Source organism: Poeciliopsis prolifica, unplaced genomic scaffold (assembly GCF_027474105.1).
Source record: "Poeciliopsis prolifica strain line A6 unplaced genomic scaffold, Auburn_PproV2 SCAFFOLD052, whole genome shotgun sequence".
NCBI classification, from domain to species: Eukaryota; Metazoa; Chordata; class Actinopteri; order Cyprinodontiformes; family Poeciliidae; genus Poeciliopsis; species Poeciliopsis prolifica.
This window is the reverse complement of record NW_026562427.1, coordinates 2,290,253-2,317,308: the sequence shown is the minus strand read 5'-3', so window position 1 is coordinate 2,317,308 and position 27,056 is coordinate 2,290,253. Positions and strand designations below refer to the sequence as shown.

Here is a 27,056-nt window from a genome sequence, read left to right as displayed (position 1 = left end):
GATGATAGTTACTGTACAGCGCGCATGCAGACTAAATGAGTGGACTCTTATTGAAGGCTTTCTGCTGGGTGTGTCCAGAAAAACGCACCTCACGCTCAACTGATGCTCGGATTGTTTTACTAAAAACAGCCATCAGTTTGGAGAATTGAATAAATAAACAAATTCAGGGGTGGGGGTGTGGATGGTGTCCTTCCGTGTGAAGGAAACCTTCCAGCGTCCCCGTTGGATCACCCCCTCAGTTGGTGCATGTGGGCGCGCGCGCGCTCAAATGTCGGTCAGGTCAGAGGATCTTCCGCTCTTTCGGGGACGCGCGCGGGGGCCGCTGAATCTCGTGCGTAAAGAGACGAGGCGTGCACATCTGGCTCTGGTGGGGTCGAGAAGTTGCAGGGGAGGGACTTCTTCAGCGTGTGTGTGTGTGTGTGTGTGTGTGTGTGTGTGTGTGTGTGTGTGTGTGTGTGTGTGTGTGTGTGTGTGTGCGTGCGCGCGCGCGCGCGTGTGCGCTGTAATTCGCAGCAGATGACCGCTCGGGGGAGATGGAGGACGCATTCGGGAGGTGAGCAGCACCAGGGCACGTTGGACGAATGGCACTGCTGTTCTTGATGCGTGCGGAGCTGACGCTCCCGGGGTGCGCGCCGCTTGCTTTTCGGATCCCGGCGTGAGTCGTGGAGGGGTCGCTCGGCAGCATGACGGAGGAGCGGGGCGCCTGCACCTGAACGACGAATGTGGACATGGATACCAGCCGCTCCTCCTCGGTGGGAATATGCCTTTTCCTGCTGTCGCTCGGTGGGTTTTCATCCTCCTCCCCGGTGTTGGATTTTTGTCCCGAGCGCTGCGACTGCGTGCACGCGCTGCACCTCGTGTGCGCCAACCGCGGCTTGCGCGCTGTGCCCGAAGCGTCCGCGCGGGCGTCAGATGATGCGCTGATCTTGAGCCTCGGGGGCAACTTCATCACGAACATCTCCGCTTCAGACTTTGCACGGTACTGTAAGCTCGTAAGACTGAATTTGCAGTACAATCAAATAGCAGCCATTCACCCAAAAGCATTCGAGAAGCTGTCCAGGCTGGAGGAGCTTTACCTGGGGCATAATCTTTTAACAGCTTTGCCTGCTGGAAGTTTGCAATCTTTGAATAAACTGTCTACTTTCTATGGGAATGACAACGCCATTATGAAAGTCCTACCGGAGGACTTCTTGAACTTGGACAATCTTGTTAAACTGCGCCTTGACGGCAACTCATTAGAGATTCTGCAGGACTCTGTTTTCACAAATTTGGCCAACCTTCAGTACCTTCACTTGGAGCACAACAGACTCCATCACATCCACAGAAACGCTTTCCTGAAACTGACCAGCCTGCGCTTTCTTAACCTGGCCCACAACAAGCTGGCAGCCCTCACTAATGTTCTGAGTTTCTCTCACCTCAGATCTCTGACCGTTTTGTTGCTGTCTGAAAATGAAATTCGGCACATCGGAAACCACGTCTTCCAAAACCTGAAGAAGCTGTCCAAGCTTTCCCTCAGTAACAACAGGATTTCTCACTTGGACAGAGACGCACTGAGGGGACTGTCAAGCCTCCGGGAGTTTCTGATTGATGGCAATGAGCTGGAGGAAATTAACGCTGTATGGCTCGACCCTTTGGAGAGGGTTGAGGTGCTGGACTTCAGTCACAACCGTCTTGTCAGCGTGGACCCGTCCGCCTTTTCCAGACTTAAATACTTAAAGGTGCTGAGGTTGAAGAACAACTTTCTGACCAGTCTGTCAGGTGAGATTTTTGCCTCCAACAGCGTTCTTCGGAACATTGATCTTCACGGCAACAACTGGACCTGCGACTGTCGCCTTGAGGACTTGAAAAGATGGATGACTGCTGCTCATTCTCAGCGAAAGCTTTCGACTGTATTTGTGCAATGCCATTACCCGGAAACTCTGAGGGGGAAGTATCTGGACTATGTGAACAGCTCCCAGCTGCATCCCTTTGGGAACTGGAACCATTCCTGTAAGAGTGGATCTGGGCCTGAGGACAGTTGGGGAGGAGGCCTACGTAAGAAAATGGATGGGAAAGATGGAACAAAGTTAGATCCAGAGGGAAAACGTGGGGAGAATTGGATGGAGCTAGGTGACAAAAATAAAACAGAATTAGGAGAAAGACAGCTTATCAGAGGCGGGACAGTGACGAGAAGAGAAGGGGAGAAAAGGAAAAGAGGTGGCCAGGAAGAGGTGGAAGTCCAAGGAGACCAAGGCGGTCTGGAGGCAGCAGAAACTTCTATCCTGAAAGGAAAGAAAACAAAGAAAGAGTCACGACTTGCTTCAGAGGCAGCGGGTAGACGTACCAAAGGAAGCCACAGGTCAAATGTTACACGTAAGATTGAGCCATTAATCACATCCAAACCAAGTCATCCAACAAACACATGGCTCAGTACCGGGGAGCCTGTCCAGCCAGGAGAAAAGTTTGATCTCCTCAGGTCAGATCAAGACGAGGGATTGCCCGTTATCTCAGACCCTTGTGTGTTCAACCGACATTTCATCACCAATGTTTCAGTTGATCAGGTGACATCTAGCACTGCCACCGTTCACTGGACAAGCCAAGATCATCATCGCTACTCACCAGGACCACGACCAGGCCTACACGAAGTCCACTACCGGATTCTGTTTGACCGGTTTGGCAACCCGGACCGTTTCCCTCGCTACGTCTATGCCGGAAGAGATTCTCGCTCTGTGACCCTTCGCGAACTCACCTCGGGAGTGACCTATGTGGTCTGTGTGGAAGGCGTAGTTGGCGGATTTGTGTGCCATGTGGCACCCCGTGACCACTGTGCAGGACTGGTCACCCTCCCCGAGGTGGCCAGCCGTCAGGGCAGTACTTCTCTAACGTCTGACCTCCAGCTGGTGACAGTGGTGACACTGGTGGGAAATGCTTTGCTGCTGCTGGTCATCAGTGGCATCTGGCTTGGGCGGAGCCTCAGAAAGAGGTTGCAGAAGAGGAAGTCAGCCGTTCACGTGCGCCACATGTACTCCACAAGGAGACCGTTCCGTCCCACGGTGGCAACGACCTCCGTCTCCACGGACTTTACTAACTACCAGAGCAGTCGATCAGCCCGGCTTGCTCCCCTGGAGGGAGACCTGATTGAGTTCCCTTGTGACCGGTTTTTAGACAACTGTGGAGTTCGCAGAGACGGCAATATGCAGAGATTCTCTGACTAAAACAAAAAATACATGGAAATGCATGGGATAGAAAGAAATATTTGATTTTGACCAAGTTGAATTCTTTGAAAAAATAAATAGTTTTTCACTGTGTACACCCTGCAAAACCAGAACACAGACATTTGTTTTAGGTTCCCTCTATTTACTGAGAACATTTACCTTCAGCTGTAGCACAGCTGAGCTCATAATGATCATTTCAGACTCCAGAGGAAGTTGATTTTCTCAGACTTCCTTTTTCCTTAATGTGGCCTTTTCCTCTTTCATTTCCTTGCACCTGAGAATGTCTCAACGTATGTGATTTTTTTATGAGTGGATGTGTGCACATATTGGATGTTGTACCACCGATTTCAGCGATTGTGCTAATACCCAGTTCACAGACACGATATTGTCTGATATTTGTACAGTATGTGATGAGGGCTGCTGGTTGGCAGAGAAACTATTTGTATTATGTTTTATATGTTTTGTAAAAAAAAAATAATATCATGTAATATTATGCATAAAACAAACAAAAAAAAAAGCACGAGGAAATCAGTGTGCACACTGGGTTTCCTGTGTGGACAAGTGCGTTCACCTCCAGATTGCGCATAAACTGGAGGTGCGGGGAACAAATGTCTTCAACAATATGCCTAAATTGAATTGGAAGCATTTGTGGACAGTTTAATTATCTATGATATACTGTGTTTCTACATGTATTGATTTATTTGGCAAAGCAAAAGAAGTGTAAATTTTCATACCCACATGGAACAAGTGAAACAAACGTTAGAAGAGGACAAATTTGATCTCTGGACTCTGCGGCCTCTTTATTTTAAAATTTTTCATGTGATGTCTTACTGTAACCTTTAGGCATCAAAGTCCATTCATGTTGACGGTACTGCTGAAAACTATTAATATTTTAAACGTCTGCCACTCAGAGCTTGAATGTTGGCTACTGTTTGTATTTCAGAAGGTGGAACAATAAATCTAAAGGTTTAAAGGAAAATCTGCATTGTGTGTGGGGTTCTTGCAGAGTTAATGTTAGAGACGTCTGGCAATGGTTAGTGTCTTTGTTTGAGTCAACAGGGTGGAGTGCCTCCAGCACTTAGTCCCGACAGACACAAATTTGTGCACAAAGAAGTATTTTAAGACAACCAGAAGGTCAAAGAGTCTTTCATTCAAGTTTATCTAAACTCATTTTCAATGTTTTACATGAAAGATTTGGCTTAGTTTGAAATAAACGTTTTGAACACTCGTATACTTGAATATAAATCACGATCCAGTCGAACAAAAGGGAAAACACCTCTTTAAAATGTTTGTTGCAACAATATATCAAGAAATATTTATGAGTGCATGCTGGGAAAAAAAAACTAAAAGTGCTTCAATTTCATTAGGTTACTGTGGTCGCAAGACGGTGTAAAACCCGAAACGGACGCTAGGGGGCAGAGTGAACCGCACAGTTTCTCATGCAATTTCTTCCCCCCAAACAACCAAACACTTCATCTTTTTTCATGAATGAAAAATGACATAACACCACGTGAAGATAACAGAATATTACTGTTATACTTAGGTGATGATTTCACAAAGTAAAAAAACAAACAAAAGTGCCATTCAAGAAAGCCTGTTGTTCCATTTCTATGGCTCTGCAACACAGATTTCTGGTTTGATTGACTTTATTTACAGGAACACATTTGAAATGTTTAAAATAACATTTTGTAAAGAAGTGGTTTACTTACTAATAAACAAATACAGTTGTATTAGTCATTGAAATGATTTTTTTTTTTGCTTCAATACAAAGGCATAAGGTGTGCAACCAGCAGCTGCAGTGTTAGTTACATATAAAAATATACAGGGCCTTTTAGATATACTCATACTCCTTGAAATTTTCACATTTCATTACACTTTCAATGCATGTTTTGAGTTAGAACCACACAAAGCAGTTTAGAAATGAACCAAGGGAGGGAAGAGATTGCATTCAGCTGTCCTTTTTCTGCAGTACAGGCTTTTAAGTCTCAAGCACATTTTCCTTCAGCGTCGGTTTCTTACGCTCCCTCCACATTTCCATCAATTTTGTCCCGTTCTCTTGTTCCTGCTGCAGAAAAACATCGCCTCGGGTTAATGCTGCTGCCACCATGTTTTAGGAAATGGTGTGTTTGGAGGGCATATACCTTAAAAGTCCCATAATTTTTTTCTTTTAGATTAAACTGAACCTGGGAAGACTATTTAGAGACTTTTACACCACTTTACATAGTAGTGTCGGAGTAAAGAGGAGTAGTGTTAATTTATCTTTTGTAAAACATTTTCTTTCTACAACCTGTGTACATAAACATATGAATAGTTTTGCAGGCACCGTACTGCTTAGGAGTTGTTTTATTAAAGTTAGTGCAAAACATGCAGAGATTGTCTGTGTTTGGGTCACCCGTGAGTTAGAAGTGCAGGTTGGATTCATGTAGGCAACCCCAGATATTTCCCTCATCAACACAAGAGTCAAAGTTAACATCAGAGTTTTGCAAACAAGGCTTGTTTTAGCACCTGATGTTAAAAAAAAGGGCTGCTGCTGCTGATGCCGATAAAACAGCTTTGAGTCCGTATGGATTTATGAATCCACTCGTCGAGTTCAGCGCTATTATCTGTAGCGGGGGTTAGAGTCCAGAGAGGGGGCCGTGCCCGATGTCGGATCCGCCTGTCGAGGAGGTGGAAACGCTGTTGTGCTGGATGGCGTGAGGCTGAGTCTCAGGTTCTGCAGGGGTGGGACTGCCTTCTGGACTCACCCCTGCAGCTGGACACAGAGACATCTGTCAAAGTCACCGATAATGTTCGGGTGTCCCGCTGTGGGATTGAGGTTTGCTTTTGTATGTTTAACAGAAAAATAAAAAAACCCAACTTCAGCTCAGGTCATATGAAAACATCTCTTTTTTATTCTTTTAACAACTGAATACTGTACATACAAGTAAAAAGACAAGAATAGAAATATATGAATATAACACAGGCTATCATTGCATAATAGCCACTTGTAAATCTTTTGTTATGACAGTCAGTTAAAGTTTATGTTGGACATACACTTTAGCCTGCCTGGAGTGCGACATGTATGGTTCTTTGAAATGTAAAGATGAAGGATCTCCCTAAGTGTTTGATCGGCTCTCCTGAGGAACAAAAGTGCAATCTCTAATATTTGGACAATGTGGATTTAGAAGCTGATTTTATTCCAAAGTGCTGTGGGACACAGTTTAAGGTCTCTGAATGAACAGAAGAGTGCTTTATTATAGCGAAGCACATGCAGCCAGTTGGCATTCGTCTATTAGCACTATAAAGGAACGATGTGCCTGAACAATAACCTCAGCGGTCATTGATGATGCTCTGGGAAAGCTGCTGGGCTGTCTAGACAGAGGTGCAGGGTGAGGGGTTTTACTCACTGGGGTACCCCTGTGCCTCCCTCTGCCGAGCAGTGACGGGACAGTCCTTGTGGGTGAGCAGGATCTGCTTCAACTGGCCAACCTCTGACCTCAGTGACGTCACCTCGTTCTGGGGATGCAGATAGATCTGATAAGTGTGATGCTTTGTAAAAATATGCTTACCCGCCAAATACCTTTTTTTTTTAATTCAGAACTTTAAGACTTTTATTTTTTACAAATTTTCACCCACTACTCAGGCTGCCACATTAAATCCCAATCAAATGCCTTGAAGATTATTCTTCAAGTCTGCAATCTTTCAGCCTTAGAGCCTTGCAAAACGCAAAGCATTTCCCACCTGCAGCTGTAGGTTTGTGTGCGTAAGCTCTTCTGCCTTCTTCTCCAGTGACGACACCCACAGTTTCCTCTTTTGTCGGCAGCGGGTCGCTGCGGCCCGATTGCGCTCCAGAAACTTTTGCCTGCGCTCATCAGGGTCCTGCTCAGCCGATCTTCTTCGACGGCTGCCGCCTCCTCCACCACCTCCACCGCTGCCCCCGCTGCTGCTGCTGCCGCTACAGCTTGCCTGTGCTGCATGCTGGGAGTGGGACGGTTGCATCTGTTGTGCAACTGGTGATAACTGAAGAAAAAAGGAGAAAAAAAAAACATCGAAAAGTAACATCTCTTAGCTTGAAAGGACAAATACAACACCAACAGAAACTGTGTACTTTGTGTAATGTATTGCACCTGTGGTGGGGCAGATAGTGGGGGTGCAGGTGGGGAGTTCTGATGCAGGCGTAATGGCGGTGACTGGTGAGAATGAGAGTGTGCTGCGTTCCCTGACTGGTGAAGTTGGAGGCTCTGAGTGCTTCGTAGGTGTTGTGGAGGTGGAGCATGGCATCGCTGCTGGTAGGTGTGGGGCGGAGCTGCAAGCTGTGGCGGTTGATTGGGTTGGTGATGATGATGGTGTTGAGGGAGGTGGGGATGATGAGGATGGTGGTGTTGCTGTAGCGGAGGGGTGTGGTGGCACTGTGACATCATCTCCATCATATGACCCATGGATGTCACAGGATTGTTGATGGTGAGCATTCCAGGATGTTGATGAGAATAATGATGCCCCATCGTCTGTTTGGGTCTCTGAGCACAGGAAGAGAATTAATCCAAGAATAAGCCGTCAGGCTTGTGAAAATTTTTTTTTCAAGATGCTCTCAGTCACGCCAAACAGGACATAGTGAGGTGAGCGACTCTTCATTGGTGCAGACAAGAGTGTCAGAATAGCATAGCACGATAAGGATAAAGGTAAGGCTAAGTAAAGGTGTCATTACTTCATTTGGTTAGCATTACATATTAGTTTGTATATGTGCAAATAATGGTAATTACTGCTTAGTTAAACTTGAAACAAGCTGAATGTGAATATGTGTATTTTCATTAAAAACTTTCAGCCACAATTTTAATCATTTGTTGACCAGACCTTTTTTTATGAGTTTTAGTCACACTTTCCTATTTCCTAACTTTCCTATTTTTAAAAGGAATGTTGACTTTCTTAAAATGTATTGAGTTATTAATTACTTCATGTAATTAACTATACATAGTTATAATTTACTCAGGTGACAAGACACCTCAAAATGTTTTGAGTATAAATAGCTCAAGTAAATCAATATTGCTGGGGAAAAGAAAACAACAACAACAAAAACTACTGGGTTAAGTTATGTTCCCAAGGGTGTTGCCCATCATCATTCATATCATAATTTTTATTATTAACATTGCATCTTAATACAATTGTAAATCCCATAGTTATGCTGATGACACAGTTCTTTCGTCTTGTGCAAATTACTATTTAATTTTAAACTGGGCTTCCTATTCTTATTATTTACTATGAAGTGACCTGCTGTCATGCGACACAAAAAACATAAATAATGACGATGAATAAATGATTTACTTATTTTGATATTTTTGCAAACGTTGATCGCCTACACGAAAATTAGGTATTTCAAATTTACCTTAAATTTGTCAGTTATTGTTAACTCTGTAGGACGCTCTTGGTTAATGTGAACGTGAATTCCCCAGTTCACATGCTGCACCCAAAGGGCACACAGGTATTTTTTATTTTTTTTTAATATTATTTTGAAGTGTCTGAAAATAGACCAAAGGGATTTACAAAAAGAACTATTAGATCTTGTCCATAATTGGAGTTTCTTCTCACGATCTCCAACAGCGTTGACAAACGGTGATAAGAGGGATAATGTGTTCTCATGCAAACGGTGCCATCTGCAGCTCGATCCCTTCACACTTTATTATTCCCGTGTATCATCTGACTAAAGCGACTGTACGAGCTAAATTAAACCTCATCTCACCTTTCTCCCACACTCAGCGAGATAGGGAGAGGTCATGTTTGGAGCATGACATCACCTCCCTCCCAACTCCCAATATTACTATCTGCTTGCTGTTACACAATATTTCTTTAAGAGAAGAGGCCGTCTTTCTCTCTCGCTCTCTCTCGCTTTCTCGCTCTCTCTTTCTCTGTGTCTGTCTCTCTTCACCATTCAGCTACAAAAAAAAGGCCACATTTAGTTGCTGCCAAAGATGAGGTCACCGAAGTGACCGTGCCAACTTTACCAGCCAGCTAGGCCGCCAGTCAAACACACACACACACACACACACACACACACACACCCCCACACACACACACACACACACCCCCACCCCCCCCCCCCCCCACACACACACACACACACGTACACACGTAGCAGGACGGGGCATGAGTATTTCAGCTCTGTTTACTACATACAAACACCATGACGCTGGGGCTGCTGATTACATCATGGGTCTTCTTGGCCTAGATGACACACCGCTTTGATATTTCTGTCTAGAGGGATCAGTGAATGAAAACATAAAACTTTACATGAAACACGGATCCACTCGTCAGATGTTTATTTTTCCACTTCAGCTGAGTGCACTGTTACTGTACAACAGAGGCATGTTAATGCACCTCCTATGGTTTTAAGAAGGCAGTGTCTCGTTTCACACCTGGGGATGAATAGCACCTGATAACACCTGATTGCAGCTCAACCGCTGTGCTGAGGATCCGGAAAAGACAACTGACCTTATTACGGGCGTGCTGATATGAGCGAGGAGCAGTTAAGAGTTTAAGATCATACGAGCTGGCCCGGGCGAAACGTTACTAAGCCTTTCAAAAATGTTGGTACTCCTTTAACTTTTCCACATTTTTTTATGTAACTACCACACGCTTCAATACACAACATTACGGATTTATGTGATAAGGCAACTTTTAGTAGGGGATCATTGTAAAGTTAAAGGAACCAAAGAGTCTTCAGAAGTCACCTAATTAATAGATAGACCTAATTAGTAAAAAGATTCCAGCTGCATGTACTTAATGTAACTTTCCCAAAACAAAGAGGGAAAGAACGAAGAAATATATAAATTAATCACCGGGTTCCAGCATAATTGGCCACTCTTTGTCGCAGCTTGCAGAATGGTTTTACTTTACCTGCAACTTTTGCTTCTTCTCATCTTTGCCTTCAAGTCACTGCTTTAGTATTGCCAAGCTTTTGACATCTGAATCATCGTGGATGTTCACAGCCAATGCCGTGGGTTCAGTACATTGTGGAATCAGAGAGGTTTGGAATAAATACACTTTTATCCCACTTTTAACAGGCATTTTAATGATCTTCAACCTCCTGCGTATTCTGGATTACGTAAAGACATTAAAAGCCAGATGTGACTGAGAAAGGTGAGATTCCTTGACTTTTTCCTGAACTTTCCACCAGTGGTGGTTCAAGCTGCAGTGACAACACTTCACGGCAACTATCACATCAGGTGACTATGGAATAATGGGAGCTGCTGGATGACTATTGAGCTACAAAAATATATCCAGCAGCTTCTGCATGTTAAGTAACAAACATGTGATACCTAGAGATGTGGTTGCTCAATGTCTTTTTGTTCCCTTTATCTGTACTTAAGGAAATTAGCTCAAATGTTATAATTGACTTTTGACTTTGACCACGTTTGCAGAAAGCTAATGTTTATGTGTTGCTAATGCTAGGTAAATCTTGGTAGTTCTCATCTATGCTGACAAGTTAAGATAACTGACTTCGCTGTATGAAAGTCAGTGTCAACCCAGTTTCTGGGAACTCGCTATCAAATTTCAGTGAGACTTTTGACATCTTATTCCAAACAAAATTTGGGAATTATTAAAGTAATTTCCAAATTTTTAGGAATGAGGGTTGGATGTTGGATGAGTTCAACGTACCAGCTTTCTGGGAAATTTATATTTGCTTTGGGATAGTGACTCATGTCAAATGGCAGTTTGCATCTTTTGAAAGCAGCCAGATGTAGCAGCCTTCATGAACTGCAGGGACATGTTTATAGCAGTGATCAAACTCGATTTGTTTTCTGTCGTCTAAAACCGAGTGTAATTTCAAGATCTGAGTTTCACCGGTGGAGGAATGCACCATAAACTGTGACTTGTGGTACGTTGAGATTTACAGCACTGCCCACAAATGTGCGTCAAAACGGTCTGTGGACAGTCACGGAAAACAAAACTTCATATCATATTGCGTCTTGTTGCATAATTTTTTATGTATTTATACTTAAATGTCTGTACGTTGAGAGCAAGTGAAACCAAAGTCAAAATCCTTGTCTGTGTGCATAAAAATAACTAATAATGCTAATTCTGATTCAACATATCATTTTAGATCACGTTATACCTATAGTATATATATCAGATCTCACTGTTATATATGTTGCATTATATTGGATTGCATTGCAAGAATCGTATCGCATTGCATCACGTAATTTTTGAATCGCATCATTAAACCAAGTGAGAATGTATGCTGCAAAATGCTGTATGTTAAGTTTGCAATCTAATTCTACTTGTGCATAAAGATGTATTCGCCGATATCTTATGATTTTGTAGAAGTCAAAAACATTTAGTGGTACCTGAGGAGAGCAACAGGAGGGGTTTTGAACAGGAGCTGGTATACCCATTGCACAAGACATCTGCTTTTCTATCTGAAGAAAAAATATTGACACAAATATTTTTGCAGCTCTAAGAAAACAACACAATATCATCTCATTATTAAAAAAAACAGAAAAGCCTCCCATCTTTGTCACATCCGTTTAATACCTAAAACTTTCGACAAATACATCCAAATGTCAAAGACGACAGCAAATATTTGGAATTCTGCCAGCTTGACCTACTTATACGAGTAGTCGCCCCATCACTTATAAATAATCATGCATAGGCGAAACTGTGTGAATGTGTGCATGACAATAAAGCCTCCGATACTCACAGTCATGTGCTGAGCAGATGCCCCTTGCATGGCGGGGTCTGGCAGGGTGCCAGGTAGTGAGGCTGGCAGAGGTTGTCTGTGTCTGTTCCGCATTTGAAGGAGGCAGGACAGCGCCCCGGGAGCTGGCCTGTGGTCGATCACACAGAAAGGAAAACAGGTCAGTCCAGGAAGCACTGCTCAGCTAAAGTTTCGTCGACCCTGGTTCAGAAAGAGGCACAGGTTGAAACATTTATGGTCGTGTCCACATGGGAGGTGCCTGCTCAGTAAAACTTATACAAATGGATAAAGCCTTTAAGACGGTGTTCGTTGTTCTGTAGGATAAAAAGAAGATTACCGGAGGTCCTGTCTTTAATGGCCAGACGTTGATAAGCAACAACAGCAAAGTTATTGGATCTTAATTTGAAAATTTTTTAAAATAGTTTTGGAAAGTTAATCTTTATTTCTAAGCACTTAAAAAGCATTTCTTGTGCCGCACAAATACCGTACTTGCAAAGACAAAAAACAAATAGGAAATGTACACTGAGCAAGCAATGTACTAAAGAAAACACATATCATCACCTTTTTGAAACGTCTGTTATTTCAAATAAATCCATAGAATTTTCATAAATTGTTTAAAAATGTTATTTTCAAAGCCTTTTCCTATTTATGTGTTGGATCAGTTGTTGCCCTTATGTTTCAAGTCTGAATTTTAACTTTAGGAAGTTTTCTGTTTGTTTTTTTGTTTTGTTTTTTATTTTTATTTGAAACTTAGGAATTTCAACTGCTGAAGAGAGAATAAACACACCACCACTATCACAGACATTAAAGCAAATAATATGTTGATTCAATATTGGTGTAAAGAATCTGTTCACTTAAGTTTCATTTTACATTTATTCTTCCTTTAAAATATTTTTCGTAGAGCAAAGATTTTAATCTGTGTGGATATCTTTGGGGTGTATATCTTTTATACTTCCTACCTTTGAGATTCTATTTTTAGAAGTTGCAGTGGTGAATCAGTGCGATGTAATTTAATTCTGATATGCGCCAACTGGCCTAAATGTTCAATATTCAAACTATTCAAATTTGAACTATTTGAATTGTTCAAATTCTATTCTAATCTTCATAAACAAACATAAACAAAAGTTTGTTTTAGATCATTTTTAATGCTTCTTTTTATTCCCAGAAAACCTTTTGGAAAATAGAAATAGCACAAGGCAGATAAAGACTATGCCATTCTGTTACTAATAAAGACAAATGAATGACATATGAAATCAACTTTCAAGAAGCCAAGAGATAAATGTCCTTCAACATACTGCGATGTGACACTGTGAAGCAACAAAGTGAGTCATAAGAATTCAAAATGGGAAAGCAAGTAGAAACACACTAAAGAAAGCATAGTATATTGAAAGAAGTGACAGATTGGAAGAGAGCATGGAGGCTTAGGGATCACAGCGGGGATGCAGAACGTTGGGTGTCATGTGCCGCTGACCTAACCGTTCTGGCTGAAGGCCAGTCGGGTAGCGTGGGTCTCCATGGCTGCTCTGATGTCATCGGCTAGGATGTCATCATTGAATCTGGGAATTTACGTCTCCTTTAACATACAGGCAAGTGCAGACGAACCAAAACAGCTTTGCATGGACCAGTGTCAGACACTCAAAAACCCGTTTGCCATGGCAACAGGTCGTAAACACCACTGGAAACAGTCAGAATTATAGTACAGGCAACATTCGGTAACACTTAATCGGCTTCACTGACTGACACAACGTCTGGGTTGAGTGGCACTGATTTACAGCGTCGTGACTGACTGTCAGCTCTCCCTCCATACTGTCCTGTCATGGCCTGCCTGAGCCACGACAGATGTTTGCAGCTTATTTTACTGACTCAGCTAATTATCGGTAGAGGTGTAGCAGATGTTTTGTTTATGTTCCTCGCGTGAGCCAGTCAGCTATATAGGTCAGGAGATTTTAAGATCTAAATGTCAAATGGACATTCGGGGTGAAAGACAAACAATGTCCTGTGTCACCCTGCAAGTATGATGTTTGTTCGCTTCTGTTTTTTTCTTTTCCCAATTTAGGAACATAGCTTTTTTTTTTTTTTAAACATGTTTTAAAAGAAATAAAATGGAATAAAAAATACATAATTTTAGGTTTTCAAAAATAATTATAGAATATACCAAAGTGTCTGTATTTTTTCAAACCTCTTGGGATTCTAATTGTTTAGCCTCCATAGCATCTATTAGAATGTGAGGCACAGTTTTAAGTTCAGAGACCACTGCTTTGTTTTCTAGAGATAGTACCACTGTTTTGTCAGGACCTACACGATTATTGAGATTATAAGGTAAGACTGCTGATCTGCATACAAGCTTAAAGCACTTCTCATTTAGCCTTTGTGTTCTTGTGATGGAAAAACATATCTCACAAATCCAAACGGCGTATTGCATCTTCTTATCTTGGTAACTTTATTGTGTGGAATTATTGTGCATCATATGGTGCTGAATTGTCTCATATTATGCAATACGCGTCATATTTAGAAATTTGTTGCAGAAGTAGACTGACTGATTGATAACATATCGCAAATTCACTGACTGTAGCAAATATAAAAATACTCTTAAATAATGCGGAAAAACTACTTGAAATCCAAATAGGGTAATTCACAGATTTATGCTGCGCCCACAGTATTTCAAGCAAAAGTTCAATAGCTGCATTCAAATTTGTGGTTGAAATCTGATCAAATTTGTATTGTTAAAAAAATGCAACTTTAAAGTTGAAATAATTTATCATGACCTGGACATTTGGACGTGATTTTCTTTGGATAGAACCAATATGTTTGTCCTGAGTTAACCAATGTAGAGCCAAACTGTCTGGCAGAGTGGGAGCAGCTGTTGGGAGCTGGTCGGATGAAAGACAGGAACCTCCTCTAATCTGTCAGTTGAACTGGGTGATAACCAGGAAGCCAAGGAGGCGGCCCCGGTCCGATTCGGAGTCTTTACAGACACAATAGAGGCGGTTAGTCAGGCACTGGGGCGGGTAGAGTCAACAGGACTGAGTGGGCGTTATGCAGCGGTTCTTCATCTGCACTTTGTTCTCTCAGAATGAATGTTTGATCTTTTTCTTCCTTGCTCTTCATTAATGAGGTAATGAATTATGCAGTGGAAAATGCCAGTCGCTGCCCAACAGAATGAGTTATAATATGTCAAAAACAGGAACACAAGAAAAAAAAATGTGTGCCTGTCATGCACTGTGCTATGCAGACAATAAAGTACAATGCCTTGCAAAGTTTGCATACATCATAAGTTTTTTCAAATGTGCTATCACTTCATAATTTTGAAATATTTGAGTGCTATTTAAATTAATAAAAATCTAAACACTACATGCAAAAATGGGCATGTGGTGCTCATTTTGTGTTTAATGTGAAGTGGAAAGTTTGTAAAACATACACAACTCCAAAAGTAAAGATTTTTTATGGTTGGGGTCCCCAAAACTGAGCATCCTGGGCTATTGCGCTGTAAGCCCTGCTAAAGTCTCACCCAGCATTACATTGTGCTGATCTGCTACATTTAGCCCCAGTAGCATAAATTCAAGTTTGTGGCTGCAAGGTGACGTAATGTGAAAACATTCAATGATCATGAAAATCTTTGCGGGTCGCTGCAAATAAATGTGATACGGATATGTCATTTGGAAAACTGTGTGTCTATATATAAAGCAAAGTAAAGCTATACTCACCCTGAATGTGTTAAGGTGGAGGGAGCCTGGGTGATCACCGATCCAGATTGTGAGGCGCCAGAGGAGCAGGACAGTGCTTGCTGGGCAGCCAGGCTGCAGCTCGGTGCCATCATTGGGCCATGGCCGTGGGGATGATGCAGCGGGGCCTGGGGATGATTGAGCGGCGGTTGGGGAAGGTGCTGAAGCTGGAGCTGGGGCTTTAGATGTTGCTGATTCATACAAGACGGCCCATTATGAGACAGCGTCTGCAGAGGACGAAGCAGAAACAACAAACTGGCTTGGATCTTTTCGGCACTCAGAGCCAGCGTCGAGGTGTGCTCCTTTGCGTTTGAGGGCTGGCTGGTTAATTTAGAGGGTAGAATGTGATCCCCTGGTTTGTCTTTCCTGCAGCAGGTCCGATATCTGCAGTCGACTAATTGGGTCTGACTCCCTTTATCACCCCTCGCAAACAAACAACCGGCGCTCAAGACACACAGCGTTACAGACCCACAAGCAAACAAGCACAGGTCTGCATTCTGATGGGACTTTTGTTTTCAAAGAGTAAGAAGAAGCTAATCCTTTGTTTCTGTACCTGTTTGTTATTCTCCTCTTCTTGGGCTTGGAGAAATTCCTCCTCGATCTCCTTGAACAGACCAACCTCTTCACAGTTCTGCAGAAATCGCGTTGGGGTCGGAGTCTGGTCTGAAAACATCATCCGCAGTCAGATGTTAGAAAAAAAATAAATAAGAGAGACGGATTTCAATTTTTCAACATAAATTCATCCCCCGCTGCCCAACTTCTCGCGGCAGCCTCCGCCGTTCGAGCCGATGCATGTTCTAAAACCGACTGTCATCCAGGTTGTAATGCAAGGAGGAGAGAGACAAGCCGAGCTCCCAGTCTGACTCCCTGATAACATCAGTCTGTCTCTCTGAGCCGTCTAAACATGCAGGGGTCAAGGGTCAGCCGGGCTCATTGTTTTGACACCAGATTTCCTGCAGGAGGCGAGACAGACTGCAGGACACGGGACCCGGGGCGACGGTCCCAGAGGTGGGGGGATCTGTGGAGGTTAGATCCCACCCTAATGTTTACATCCAGAGAGACAGCTGATCCTATGTTAACACATCTCACTGTGTGACACGTTTTGACTACATAGCTTGGATATTATTGGCTCACTGGGTCATTCAATTAGTCATCACAACGTTGTTCAACATTTCGCCATTTGTTTTAGTGTTCTGGTACTGAGACAACTATGAATTTGTCGTGTTAAATGCACGACATAAAAATGATCTGCTGCGCTGACCGCATACGTTTTTATTATTTTATTATTTAACAACAACAACAATTACCCTGTTTATACTATCACGAGACAATAAAAGCCACATGGTGACTCCATAAGGAAATGGAAAATAAAGAGGTCATGATCCAATAAAAACGGCTCAAAAGTGATTTAGATTTCACAGGTTTTATGTAAATGTGCTACCTAGGTGACTCTTTAAATGACTATGGTGAATATTGCCAGCGGTGGCTAAAACATGTGAACGAAAATACTACTTTTTCATACAACTATCCTAAAGATCACTAGTCATGTTTAAAACCACTTAAAAAGATGCTGAGCGTTCACTGAGGCGGTCTAAATATTTCACTGGATGAAGGAAAATGTTTTTAATACCTCAAGGTGGATGTAGCATTTTGCTTGCTGCTGGGCTTACTTCAACCATTATATCTGCTAATTGGTTCATCGTGTTCGTTCGTTAGAATGTTGTGTGCAAAAACGCATCAGGATCAAAGGAAACAGTAGTTTCACATTCGCCTTCAGTGTAAAACAGAATGTTCTGTAACTGCGGGGCCTGTCGTTCCACAAAATTACATGTTATTATTGTGCTATTATTTGTTTATTTATTTATTTATGTTTTCAGAATAGAAAATTAATGCACACATTTTCCATCAGTTTAAAAAATATATATATTGGATGCACAAGTTTAAATCTATTGTGAATGCTGCCTGATCCATACGAGGTTCTATATTCTGCAAACAGGGTCAAGGACCCGCACGCGTGTATATGAATTTCCCTTAGAAATTAAATCATAAAGGGCCAGACAGACCACACACACAGTCTGGCCAATAACAAAGTCCTGGTGTAATTATGGTTTTAAATTTAACCATTCTTTTTGCGAGAATAGAGCTCGTTTAAAGTAATAGTTTAAAAATAGTTTGGTAATTTTCCATCGAGCTGAGATCAGGGATTTGGGGTTGCCATTGCAAACCATTAATGTGTGTTTGTGATCAGTGGCCTGCTCGAATGCCCAACTGACCAAAACTGCCGTTTTCCGATCAAAGGAAATAGGTCAATTTTCTTTGATAGGAAAAAATTAAATCTAACCTGTGCACCAAACGCGTTTTACTTAAAATGTAAAATAGAGACAAAAAAATAAAAATAAAAATTCAGACATCAATCATCCTCCTGTTTTTGTTTCTGTGCCTAACCCGACGTGCTTTACTGTGCATGCTGCAACATGAGCTCCTCTGTTTCGCAGCGTGAACTACCTGAGGGAAGGAAACCTGCAGCGGGGTTATCAGATCATATATTGTATAACATATCTTTCTCTTTTTTTTTTTTTCGTCCAGCTCTCAGTTTTTAAAAGTAGGCCATATCATAAATGTGCAACTGGTAAAGAAAAAAAAAGAACAAAGAAAAAAAACAGATATAAAAGCCGGTTTTGTAACAGCTTCTGATGACAAGTGTTTCTCCTCCCATGTTGAACCGGGAGGAGAGAACAGAACGGCGCGCAAGATGCGCTCACCTCAGGGAGGTGGACGATGTGACCTCACCTGAAAAACTTATGTCTGTCTTTATTGGGGGGAACTTCAGGGTCATCTCATGCTTGTGTCTGTGAATGAGCAGGTGCTCCTCCAGCTGGAAGCGCTGCAGTCCACCGGAAAGAGGAAGCGAAAGAGTCGAGGCATAAATTGCCGGAGCACATCAGCTTATCTCTCTTATCGCAAATGGTCACAATACTCTTAATCTTATCAGTATTTAAGAAAATCTGACTCCTTTGATGAGAAAAGGATGATGTCACATCTCTGGATGCTGTTTTTAGAAAGCTGCTTTTTATTATTATCATTACTGATAGGTTACGTAGATGCTTGATTACTTTCCATGAGAACATAAAGGCATAAATCATCAGACCCGTCTTCACTAGAATGCAGGTTCATGCTGTGTCCCACTGACCTGAGAGCAGCCAGGGGCGCCGCACACATAAGGCCTGTCCTGTTTGTCATTCATGTCATCCACAAGCCTACACAGACAGGAGAATCAAGAACAATGTGTCAATGTGGAGCCTTGCCACCGAGAGAGGGGAGCATTCCTCGTGCCCCTCACAGGTCAGATAAGTACGCTGCAGGAAGAATCATTTGAAGAAAAAGATAACACAACAGACGTAAAACATTATTTACACGAGTGTGGAACGCATGTGTTATGCATTTCTGAAGATGATGAATCTGTTTATATTTGAACAAACCCCCCCCCCCCCCCCCCCCCACAAAAACAAAACTGTGACACTAAAACGTGACAACGTCATGCTACGGGAAGACGTCAATCTACCAGATTAGGATTTTATGAGAAAATTATATAAAGTGTTGCATCACTTTCAAGTAAAAGAAAAAGTTACATGAGGAGGAAAGCTGCATAATACCCTCAAAAACACAGTGTAAAGCATGGTGGTGGCAGCATCACACTGTGGGGAAGCTTGATACTATTATTCTATGATAGAAAATACTACACAAAGTCATGCGTTATTGTAAAGCAGAAGAAAAATCATAATTTTTTTTTTCTTCTGATGCTGCAAAATTGAACTTTTGCAACCAATTAAATGTTTGGTTTCTATGGAAAACACTCTGTGTGAGGAAAACTAACACTCTAGATCAACCTGAAAACACCATCTCCATAATAAACTACGACGGTGGCAGCATCATACTGTGGGTACGCTGCCGTGGCGAAGCAGCTCAGAGTTGTTGGAAATGTAAACGAGGCTCTGATTGTGAGCCAATGGAGGTCATAAATGTGCACCCCAAATGTTTTAGAGTGTAAAAAAAAAAAACGGTGGAAATAAAAGACTGAAATTTGGATTTCTACCACACATTGAAGTCCTACAGCGTTCTGAGACATAAGACTTTTCATGGTTACTCTGCAGTGATGTTGCTGAGTGTAGCACCTTCAAATTATGCTTTCACCGGGTGCCCAGCTCACAATGAGAGCGCTGAAAGCACGACGGCACACCGGGGCTTGCATCAAGCCCTCACAGGACGAAAGCATCAACACAAACGCTGGGCCAGAGAAGATCACTTCTATCGGAGGGCGCTGTAAGTTTTTTGCTAATCCTTCTCTTTCTGTCTGACAGCAGAGGAAGAAAAATTGAAGTCTCAGGTGTAACCAGACGAGTTGAGTGTTGATGGTAAGGGGAAAGAGTGAGAGCTCTCGAAAATAGAAAAACAATATGCCTACATAAGTAGTGTAAAGAGTGAGGAAGGGGTGGATGGGGGAAGGGGCGGGAGGGTGGGAGAGCAACTCAAGGGTGATGGAGAGGGGAATGGAAAGGGCAAGGGGCAGTGACTACGGATGGAAAAAGAGGCAGATAGAAGAAGGAAGGGTGAGGGAGGGCCACACTTCAGGGCCTGCACTCCTGACAGGTTGGAACCTGCCTCAGCCCCCATTTTCCAACCTAAGGCAAGCAGAGGTGACTTCATAGGTGCGTGTGCGTGGACGTGTATGAGTACACACCGGTTACAAAATACCAGCAAACAAGTTCACAACGTCCCAATAACAGATAGGAAATGGGCAGTTTGCACGATCAGCTGAAGGAAAGAGACTCCGTGGCTGCACACCCTCAGGGGCATGAAGCATAAAAAGTCTCTAGTTTCAGTTCAGATCATTTGTCTTGCTCCAATCTTTTGTCGCCACGTCCCATCAAGCAAGACTTGCACGAGATTATGGCAGACTCAGCACATTTTTCAGCAAAATCCTTCTGTCAGAGTGATTACATCACTGCAGAATGATGTCATACACGCATAAATCCTACATACAACAACGGCCAATATGTTGCGACTTTAAGAGGGATTAATTTGAGTTGTGAATACACTGGCAATCATTTTTCCAAGCATTTAAGACAGATAAATCAAACATTGTGGTCCACCAATAATAACTGGAACAAAAACACATAACTTTTAGTAGTTTTGAGGATTAAAAAAAAAAAGTAATTGCAAATACACCGTTCAGATGCGTTCAGAACGAACCAACTTACTGTCTTTTAAAGTTTCCATATTTGATTGAATCTGAAATTAAGCTTGAGGTTCGCAGTTCATTCAGATCAAGTTGGTTCCGGCCGGTAAATCCGGTGTCAGAGCAGGACCATAACCCGGTTCCGTCCCGCAGCTCACTAAAAACAACCTGTTCAGAAAAAAAAAAAAAAAAAAAAAATCCAGCCCGGCCGGCCGGCCGGCCGGCACAGCTGTATGAAGAGTGCTGTCACACCCCCCTAAATAGACATGGAGCGCTCAAGCCCGTCCCGCTCGCTGACGAGACCTCACCAGGACACCGAACCTTACAAAAAGTCCCGCCGCCGGTAACTTCTCTGGCCGGTTTTCGTAAATGAACGGACACATTTAGACGACACGAGGAAGCCGTCCCGAGCCGTGACGAGCACGCGAGAGAGCCGAGACCGGCGCCTGCCGCCGCTTGTTGCGCGGCTCATGAAAGTTTTTTGTGAATGAAAAAGTAGACGCAGGCTTACCTACGAGTGGAGAGAGGGACGAGCGGCGCTCCAGAGAGGAACCACGTTGGACTGGAGCGCGATGACAATACGTTCTATTTACAGAAGCATTACATCACCCTCCCGGTGACGTCACGTGGGATTCCTGAACTTCTAAATCATTGCGGTCCCGTACGGAGCGAAGGACTGAGGAGGAGAAAGGAGGCGGGGACAGGACGCGGGCCGGTTGGGGTGACGGAACGGAACGGGAGCGTGCTGGCGTACACGGCTCCGCCGACAGACAGAAACGGGACAGACCGGGAGGGCGCTTCTGTTTTTAATGTCTAGTCTAAAGTCATTACAGCTAGAGTTTTAATGACTATAGAAGTCTTTTAAAACCATTATTACTGTTATTATTATTATTATTAGTAGTAGTAGTAGTAATAGTAGTAGTAGTTGTTTAACTATTATTATTAGTTACAATGTTGTCTTTTTTATGACAAACATAAATAATGCATGATCGAATATAAATAAATAAATAAATAAATAAATAAATAAATGAACTGTTGGATGACTTGTCTCCCGTCTTCTCCTGAATTAAACCTCTGTTGACAGCAAAGCTATTGGACTGATCATATATTGTACGTCTGTTGAACACAGTCACTGTCATAAACGTTTTATATATTATATAGTAAATAAATGTTGAGTGGCATCAGCTGTCTTCTGTGATGTACTACCTTGAAGCAGCAGATTATCTACTGGTGAGAGGAAGTGATTAGATAGTATGTTATTTGCAATGGCTGTAGTTTTTAGTTCCCTATACTGTTTTTTACTTTGATTTTGTGTAAATGTGCAATATGTAAATATGCAATGCTATATTCCCCCACTTGCTTACTTACTTCTATTCTATTCTATTCTATTCTATTCTATTCTATTCTATTTCTGTTATCTGAATGTCACAAAAGGTGTCCCTCAGGGCTTTGTATTATGACTAATACTTTTGCCATTTTATAAAAAAATTAGGTCAAAAATGATCATGATGCATCTAATATCATACAAATACAATGTCCTGATGTTTGATCATCTGCAGGTTGAATTTGACACTATTTACTCTGATAGATGCCGAAAAAACTAACACTATGCCATTTCCAAGTACAAATAGCAAATTCGCTGTACGTCTAGTTATAGATGCATTGACGTTTTAAATAATGGAAAAACTATTTTAAATTACACACTGAATATAATTAGAACAAATGCAAATTATAGGGTTCATTCATATAAATAAGTCATATTTTTCATTGAAATTAAAGAAAGGCCTTATTGAGGTCACGGTTATACCTCACACTGGCCATGTCAATGTTACCTGAATAATCCTGTTTATCTCTTTGCAGATGTTAGATGTTGTTTGTCATGAAGCACTGAGATACATCACAGGATGTGAACCTCTAACCAACCATTGCATGTCGCATTTCTTGTTTAGACGGCCTTGATTCTCGATAAACAATCTTCTGAAGAAAAATTTTTTTTTTTTCTTTATGCAATGCTATATCCACCAGCAAATTCGTGACAGTGATAGTAAATCACTGACATGGTCACCTGTATTTACTGTCACTGCAGCTTATAAATCAGACTCTGCTTACAGAGTGTCTGGCATATTGTTTTAGCATTTCTCCAGTATGTACAGAAGAACTGCCTTCTCTTACAATTTTAAGGACAGTGGATGGTTGTTCCTGTTTTTGATGTTATTATTTGTGTCTCCTTCTTGAATTGAACATTTTTCTATTTATTTGCATATGTGTCATTTCCGACTGTCCAGTTAAACAGCGTTGTTGTTGTCTGTGACTGTTAAAACACACATTTCTATTGACAATTTGACCTCTTTATGAGATTTACTCGTAAAAGAAAAGGTAAAAAAAAAAGTCATTGGCTGAAACAAAATGCAACTTTTGAACTAATTAGGAGAAGATTTCATTGTGCCTTCGGAGACTTACTCTAAGGATGGAAATGGAATCTTAAACATTTGCACTTTCAGTTTCATTTTTCCACCTACAGAAGTTAACTTAAAAATTGTATTTTATAATTTTGATATGTTTAAGCTGCTATATTATTACTGGAGGAATTTATTAAATTAATAAATAAGAGTCCTGTGAGGCGTAGGAAAAAAAATTGTAAATCATGGGTCCCTCCACATTCCAAGTACTTCTTCTGATTTGCTATTTCTTACATACCTGTATGAAATAGTCAAAAAGGACTACAGACTGCTGAATATGCATAAGATTAACAATTGTCCAAAAAACATAAATGAATGTACAGTCGTCATCAATGCTCTGTGACAAGTGATGTTCCACTTGAAGAAGTTTCCCTTCAACACAGTGTTTCCATTGATTTAGATTTCAGTCGGACCATCTGACTACTACTAAGTAATCGTTTTTTATGCAATGCTATATCCACCAGCATATTACAGCATCAAAAAGTAAAAGGAGTTTACGCTCTTTGTAGTGAGTCACATCGCTGAATAACACCAGTGCCATGTTTGGTCAGGGTTTCCGGAGCTCCAGCCAGGACAGGGCTGAGCACTGGGGTATGGTTTTGTTGTGGTTGTGCTGAAGAAAGGAAAAAAAAAAAAAAAAAAAGGAAAAGAAAAATGGACCGGCCCTAACTGACTCACCATCCGCCAATCATGTAAAGCACGCAGATTCCTGGTGCCATGGAAACTTGAGGAAACAGGAAGTTGTGATGATGTCATTCTGTGTTTTGGGCTCTTCCCTCATGTGGACGGCGAACCGCTGAGTTTTGTTTTTGGTGCAGATAAGGGGAGACATTTCACACCGCGTGCGTGCTCGTGCAGGCTGCACAGTCACGCCGCAAAAGTCTCTGACGGCAGCCGGGAAGTCTGCTGCCCCTCGCAGCAGAGAAAGCTGCTGGGAGAACAGCTACCTCCATAACTCAGGACTGCATACAGGCCACTTACTGTCTGGCATCTTCACCCTCCCAGGGCTTTTAACAGCCAGCCTGAGAGCTTCAGAGAGCTGCCTCATCAAGCTTGAGGTCAGAATAATTGTACAAATACAATACTCGAGGCCAAAGGTCAAACAAACAGACTGACGTCATAATAACTGTACTGCAAAGCATACCAGTAGGTCTAACTCTAAGCAGCAAACAATTCTAAAAGAAGATTCATCCTTTGCACTTTTTAGCTTTACAATGTCAAGACTTTAAGGTCTTATTTAAGCTCACTTATTCCAGTTCCTTCGTGTGTGTGCAACTGGAGACATCTTATTTGTTCCCAGTTGGTGAAAAACAACTCGGTTCAGCTCAAAAATACCACACAACACTGTACAGTGTTTATGAATAACACTGATCTAAAATAAATGTTTAAAACAATACATAGCACACAGTTAACACTAGGACTACAAACTACTAGTTTTACTTCCTATAATATGTAATATAGAAAGGAAAAAAATATATATATATCAGAAGCAAAACTTCATGTCACCACTCTCATAATTTGGGTCAAAATTTGTGGACCTATTAAAATACAACGACAAAAGAAACTTAGTTTTTCTTTTAAAAAGAACAAACAATGAATAATCAGATATGTCTGTCTGTATTTAGTTTTGTGTCTGCTTTTTTTCACATCATATATTTTAGAAAATAAGCACGCTACATATGCGCAAATCATATTCACTTAGCATTGACATGTAAGCTTAAAATATTTTTGGCACAGATGTAACTCCATAATATATGCCAGTCAAGCTCAAAACCTCTCCAGTGGGGCTGAAATAAGAAGGGTGGAAAAAAAAAACCAAACAAACAAACAAAAAAAAAACGTCTTCACATTGATAGGGAAGATTAATTGGCAATTTTCACAAATGCATTTCATTGCTGCCAAGGGTGGCACAAAACCACTGATTGGGTTTTTGGATCAATAACTTTTTAGCACAGGGCCAGATTGGTTCGCATAGCATTTTTCCATTAATAAATGAAGTCCTCATTCAAAAACTGTTTTGTGCCATTTGTACTCAGGTTCTTTTAATTTGATATGAAGATTTATTAGGTGACATAAAAACTCGCTTATTTGGCAAAAAAAAAAAAAAGAAGCAAAAACACAAAAAAATATGTGTCTGTGTGTGTTGGGATACTTTTCATTGAAGTGTATTTTGAACAACTTCAGAGTTGGATAGTTAGACTATCAATAGACGTGTGTTTGTGTATTTGTTTCAAACAACGCAACCTCGTTACTATTGGCACAAATTGTGTTTCTGTTCGCGCCACCTACTGACCTCAGATCAAATTATGTCATGCGCCACGAACCCACGCTGCGTGTCTCTCCCTTCTCTCGATTACATTAGCAACACATGCGACCACTTCTGATTTGCGCAATGGATCTCTGCAACTGCGTCACACTCACGGAGAACCATGCCCCGCGTGTGTGTAATGAGTGTGTTTGTGCCTGGTGTGTCTAAGGGAGCACATCTGTGAGGAAGCTGATGAAGTCACTGGATTTCTCTACTGAACATATGTGAAGGACTGTGTTCTCTGGTGATGTCACGTTGTTTTGCTTGCTTGTATTGCAGTTTGGTGCAACTTTGAAAATGTGTTTGTACATTTGTGTCTCACATGGCTGTGTATATGGATGGCAGAGAAGTAAGGCAGAAAAAAAAAAAGAGCGTTCGCTGGTCTGAAGGTTATTTGCTGAAGTCATCGCCGCTGTTTTATGATGGTCTGTTTTAACGCTCGATTGACAAACCCAACAGAAGCCAGCTGAGTCTGGCTGGCTAAGTTGTTGATTAGAACGACATTCTCCTTTCTCTGGGAGAGCCACACAGAGCATCCTCCAAAAAAGCTATTGGTATCCCTCATCCAAAGATGGCCAACACCTCCCTGTACTAAACTCATGTTGTGTTGTCGAAGGTCACCGATGATCAACTTTCCATCGGTGGGAGAATATGCTACAATTGCCCTGGCGTAGATGTTTAATGTGAAACAGAAGCCCATTCGTCTTAGTGTTCCTAAATAGCAAAGACATGAGAACATGCAAGACAAGAAAGCCAGATGTGTGCCGACCTTCATAGGTCTGGAAATGGCAACAAGACATCCACTTGCCTTCTTTGCCAGCAATAAGGAAAACAGAAACGGTAACAAACTTGCCACTGTTAGAAGGAGAGGATAGTCAAGAAGGTCAAAAAACAATGTCTAAACTTCATTTTTGGAGAATGTTCGTACCAGGTTATTATTTGGCCCTGCAACGGACTGGCAACCTGTCCAGGGTGTATCCCACCTCTTGCCCATTGACCATGAGGGATTGAGTTGTGTTTCTGCTGTCTCCATGTGTTTCATGAAAGGACCGATGTGGAGAAGCGGGTTGAAGTCAACCTACCTCTGTTATGACTCACCAGGCAGTGAAGTCACAACCTTATATCAACTAGCATCTATATGCTAAACAATGCAAGCGCATACTAATAAACAGAAATAATGTCAGATTATGTCAATCATTTTTCTAGCGATAATCCACTCTTTGCTACCATTTTTACAATCGGAAAAATGTCTGCAGTAAATGACATATTAATCCTGGTATTATGGAACTAACTTGCAAAGTATTTAATAAAGACTTTTGTTGTATTTGTTTAAAAAACGTTATAAGTTCAGTGCATAAATCACACTACTGTATTTTTTTTAGTAAACTAGTTACTTTATGAAATAGATAGCACATTGCATTTGATATAACTTCACATTTTTGAGTAGATCTTTTGCTTTCAAAAGACAG

At 41.7% G+C, this 27,056-nt stretch overlaps 2 protein-coding genes across 4 annotated transcripts; one reads left to right on the top strand and one right to left on the bottom strand.

The window, feature by feature from the left end:
• Positions 1–545: 545 nt before the first annotated feature.
• On the top strand, positions 546–3,732 carry tril (TLR4 interactor with leucine-rich repeats). Its single transcript, XM_055058933.1, has one exon. It carries the CDS (start codon positions 729–731, stop codon positions 3,192–3,194), a length of 2,466 nt encoding a protein of 821 aa, XP_054914908.1. The 5' UTR covers positions 546–728; the 3' UTR covers positions 3,195–3,732.
• A 1,090-nt stretch (positions 3,733–4,822) lies between these two features.
• LOC129378597 (cyclic AMP-responsive element-binding protein 5-like) lies at positions 4,823–21,467 on the bottom strand. Of its 3 annotated transcripts, none has more exons than XM_055058934.1 (11): positions 21,332–21,467; positions 18,775–18,841; positions 18,375–18,468; positions 16,138–16,247; positions 15,567–15,811; positions 11,866–11,992; positions 11,513–11,584; positions 7,301–7,690; positions 6,915–7,193; positions 6,581–6,689; positions 4,823–5,946 (listed from the first exon to the last, which is right to left on the bottom strand). In XM_055058934.1, exons 2-11 carry the CDS (start codon positions 18,826–18,828, stop codon positions 5,810–5,812), a joined length of 1,617 nt encoding a protein of 538 aa, XP_054914909.1. In that variant the 5' UTR covers positions 18,829–18,841; positions 21,332–21,467; the 3' UTR covers positions 4,823–5,809. The 3 variants fall into 3 exon arrangements, with proteins under 3 accessions (XP_054914909.1, XP_054914911.1, XP_054914910.1); XM_055058936.1 differs by lacking the exon at positions 21,332–21,467 and adding an exon at positions 20,843–20,978; XM_055058935.1 differs by lacking the exon at positions 11,513–11,584.
• Positions 21,468–27,056: the final 5,589 nt, after the last annotated feature.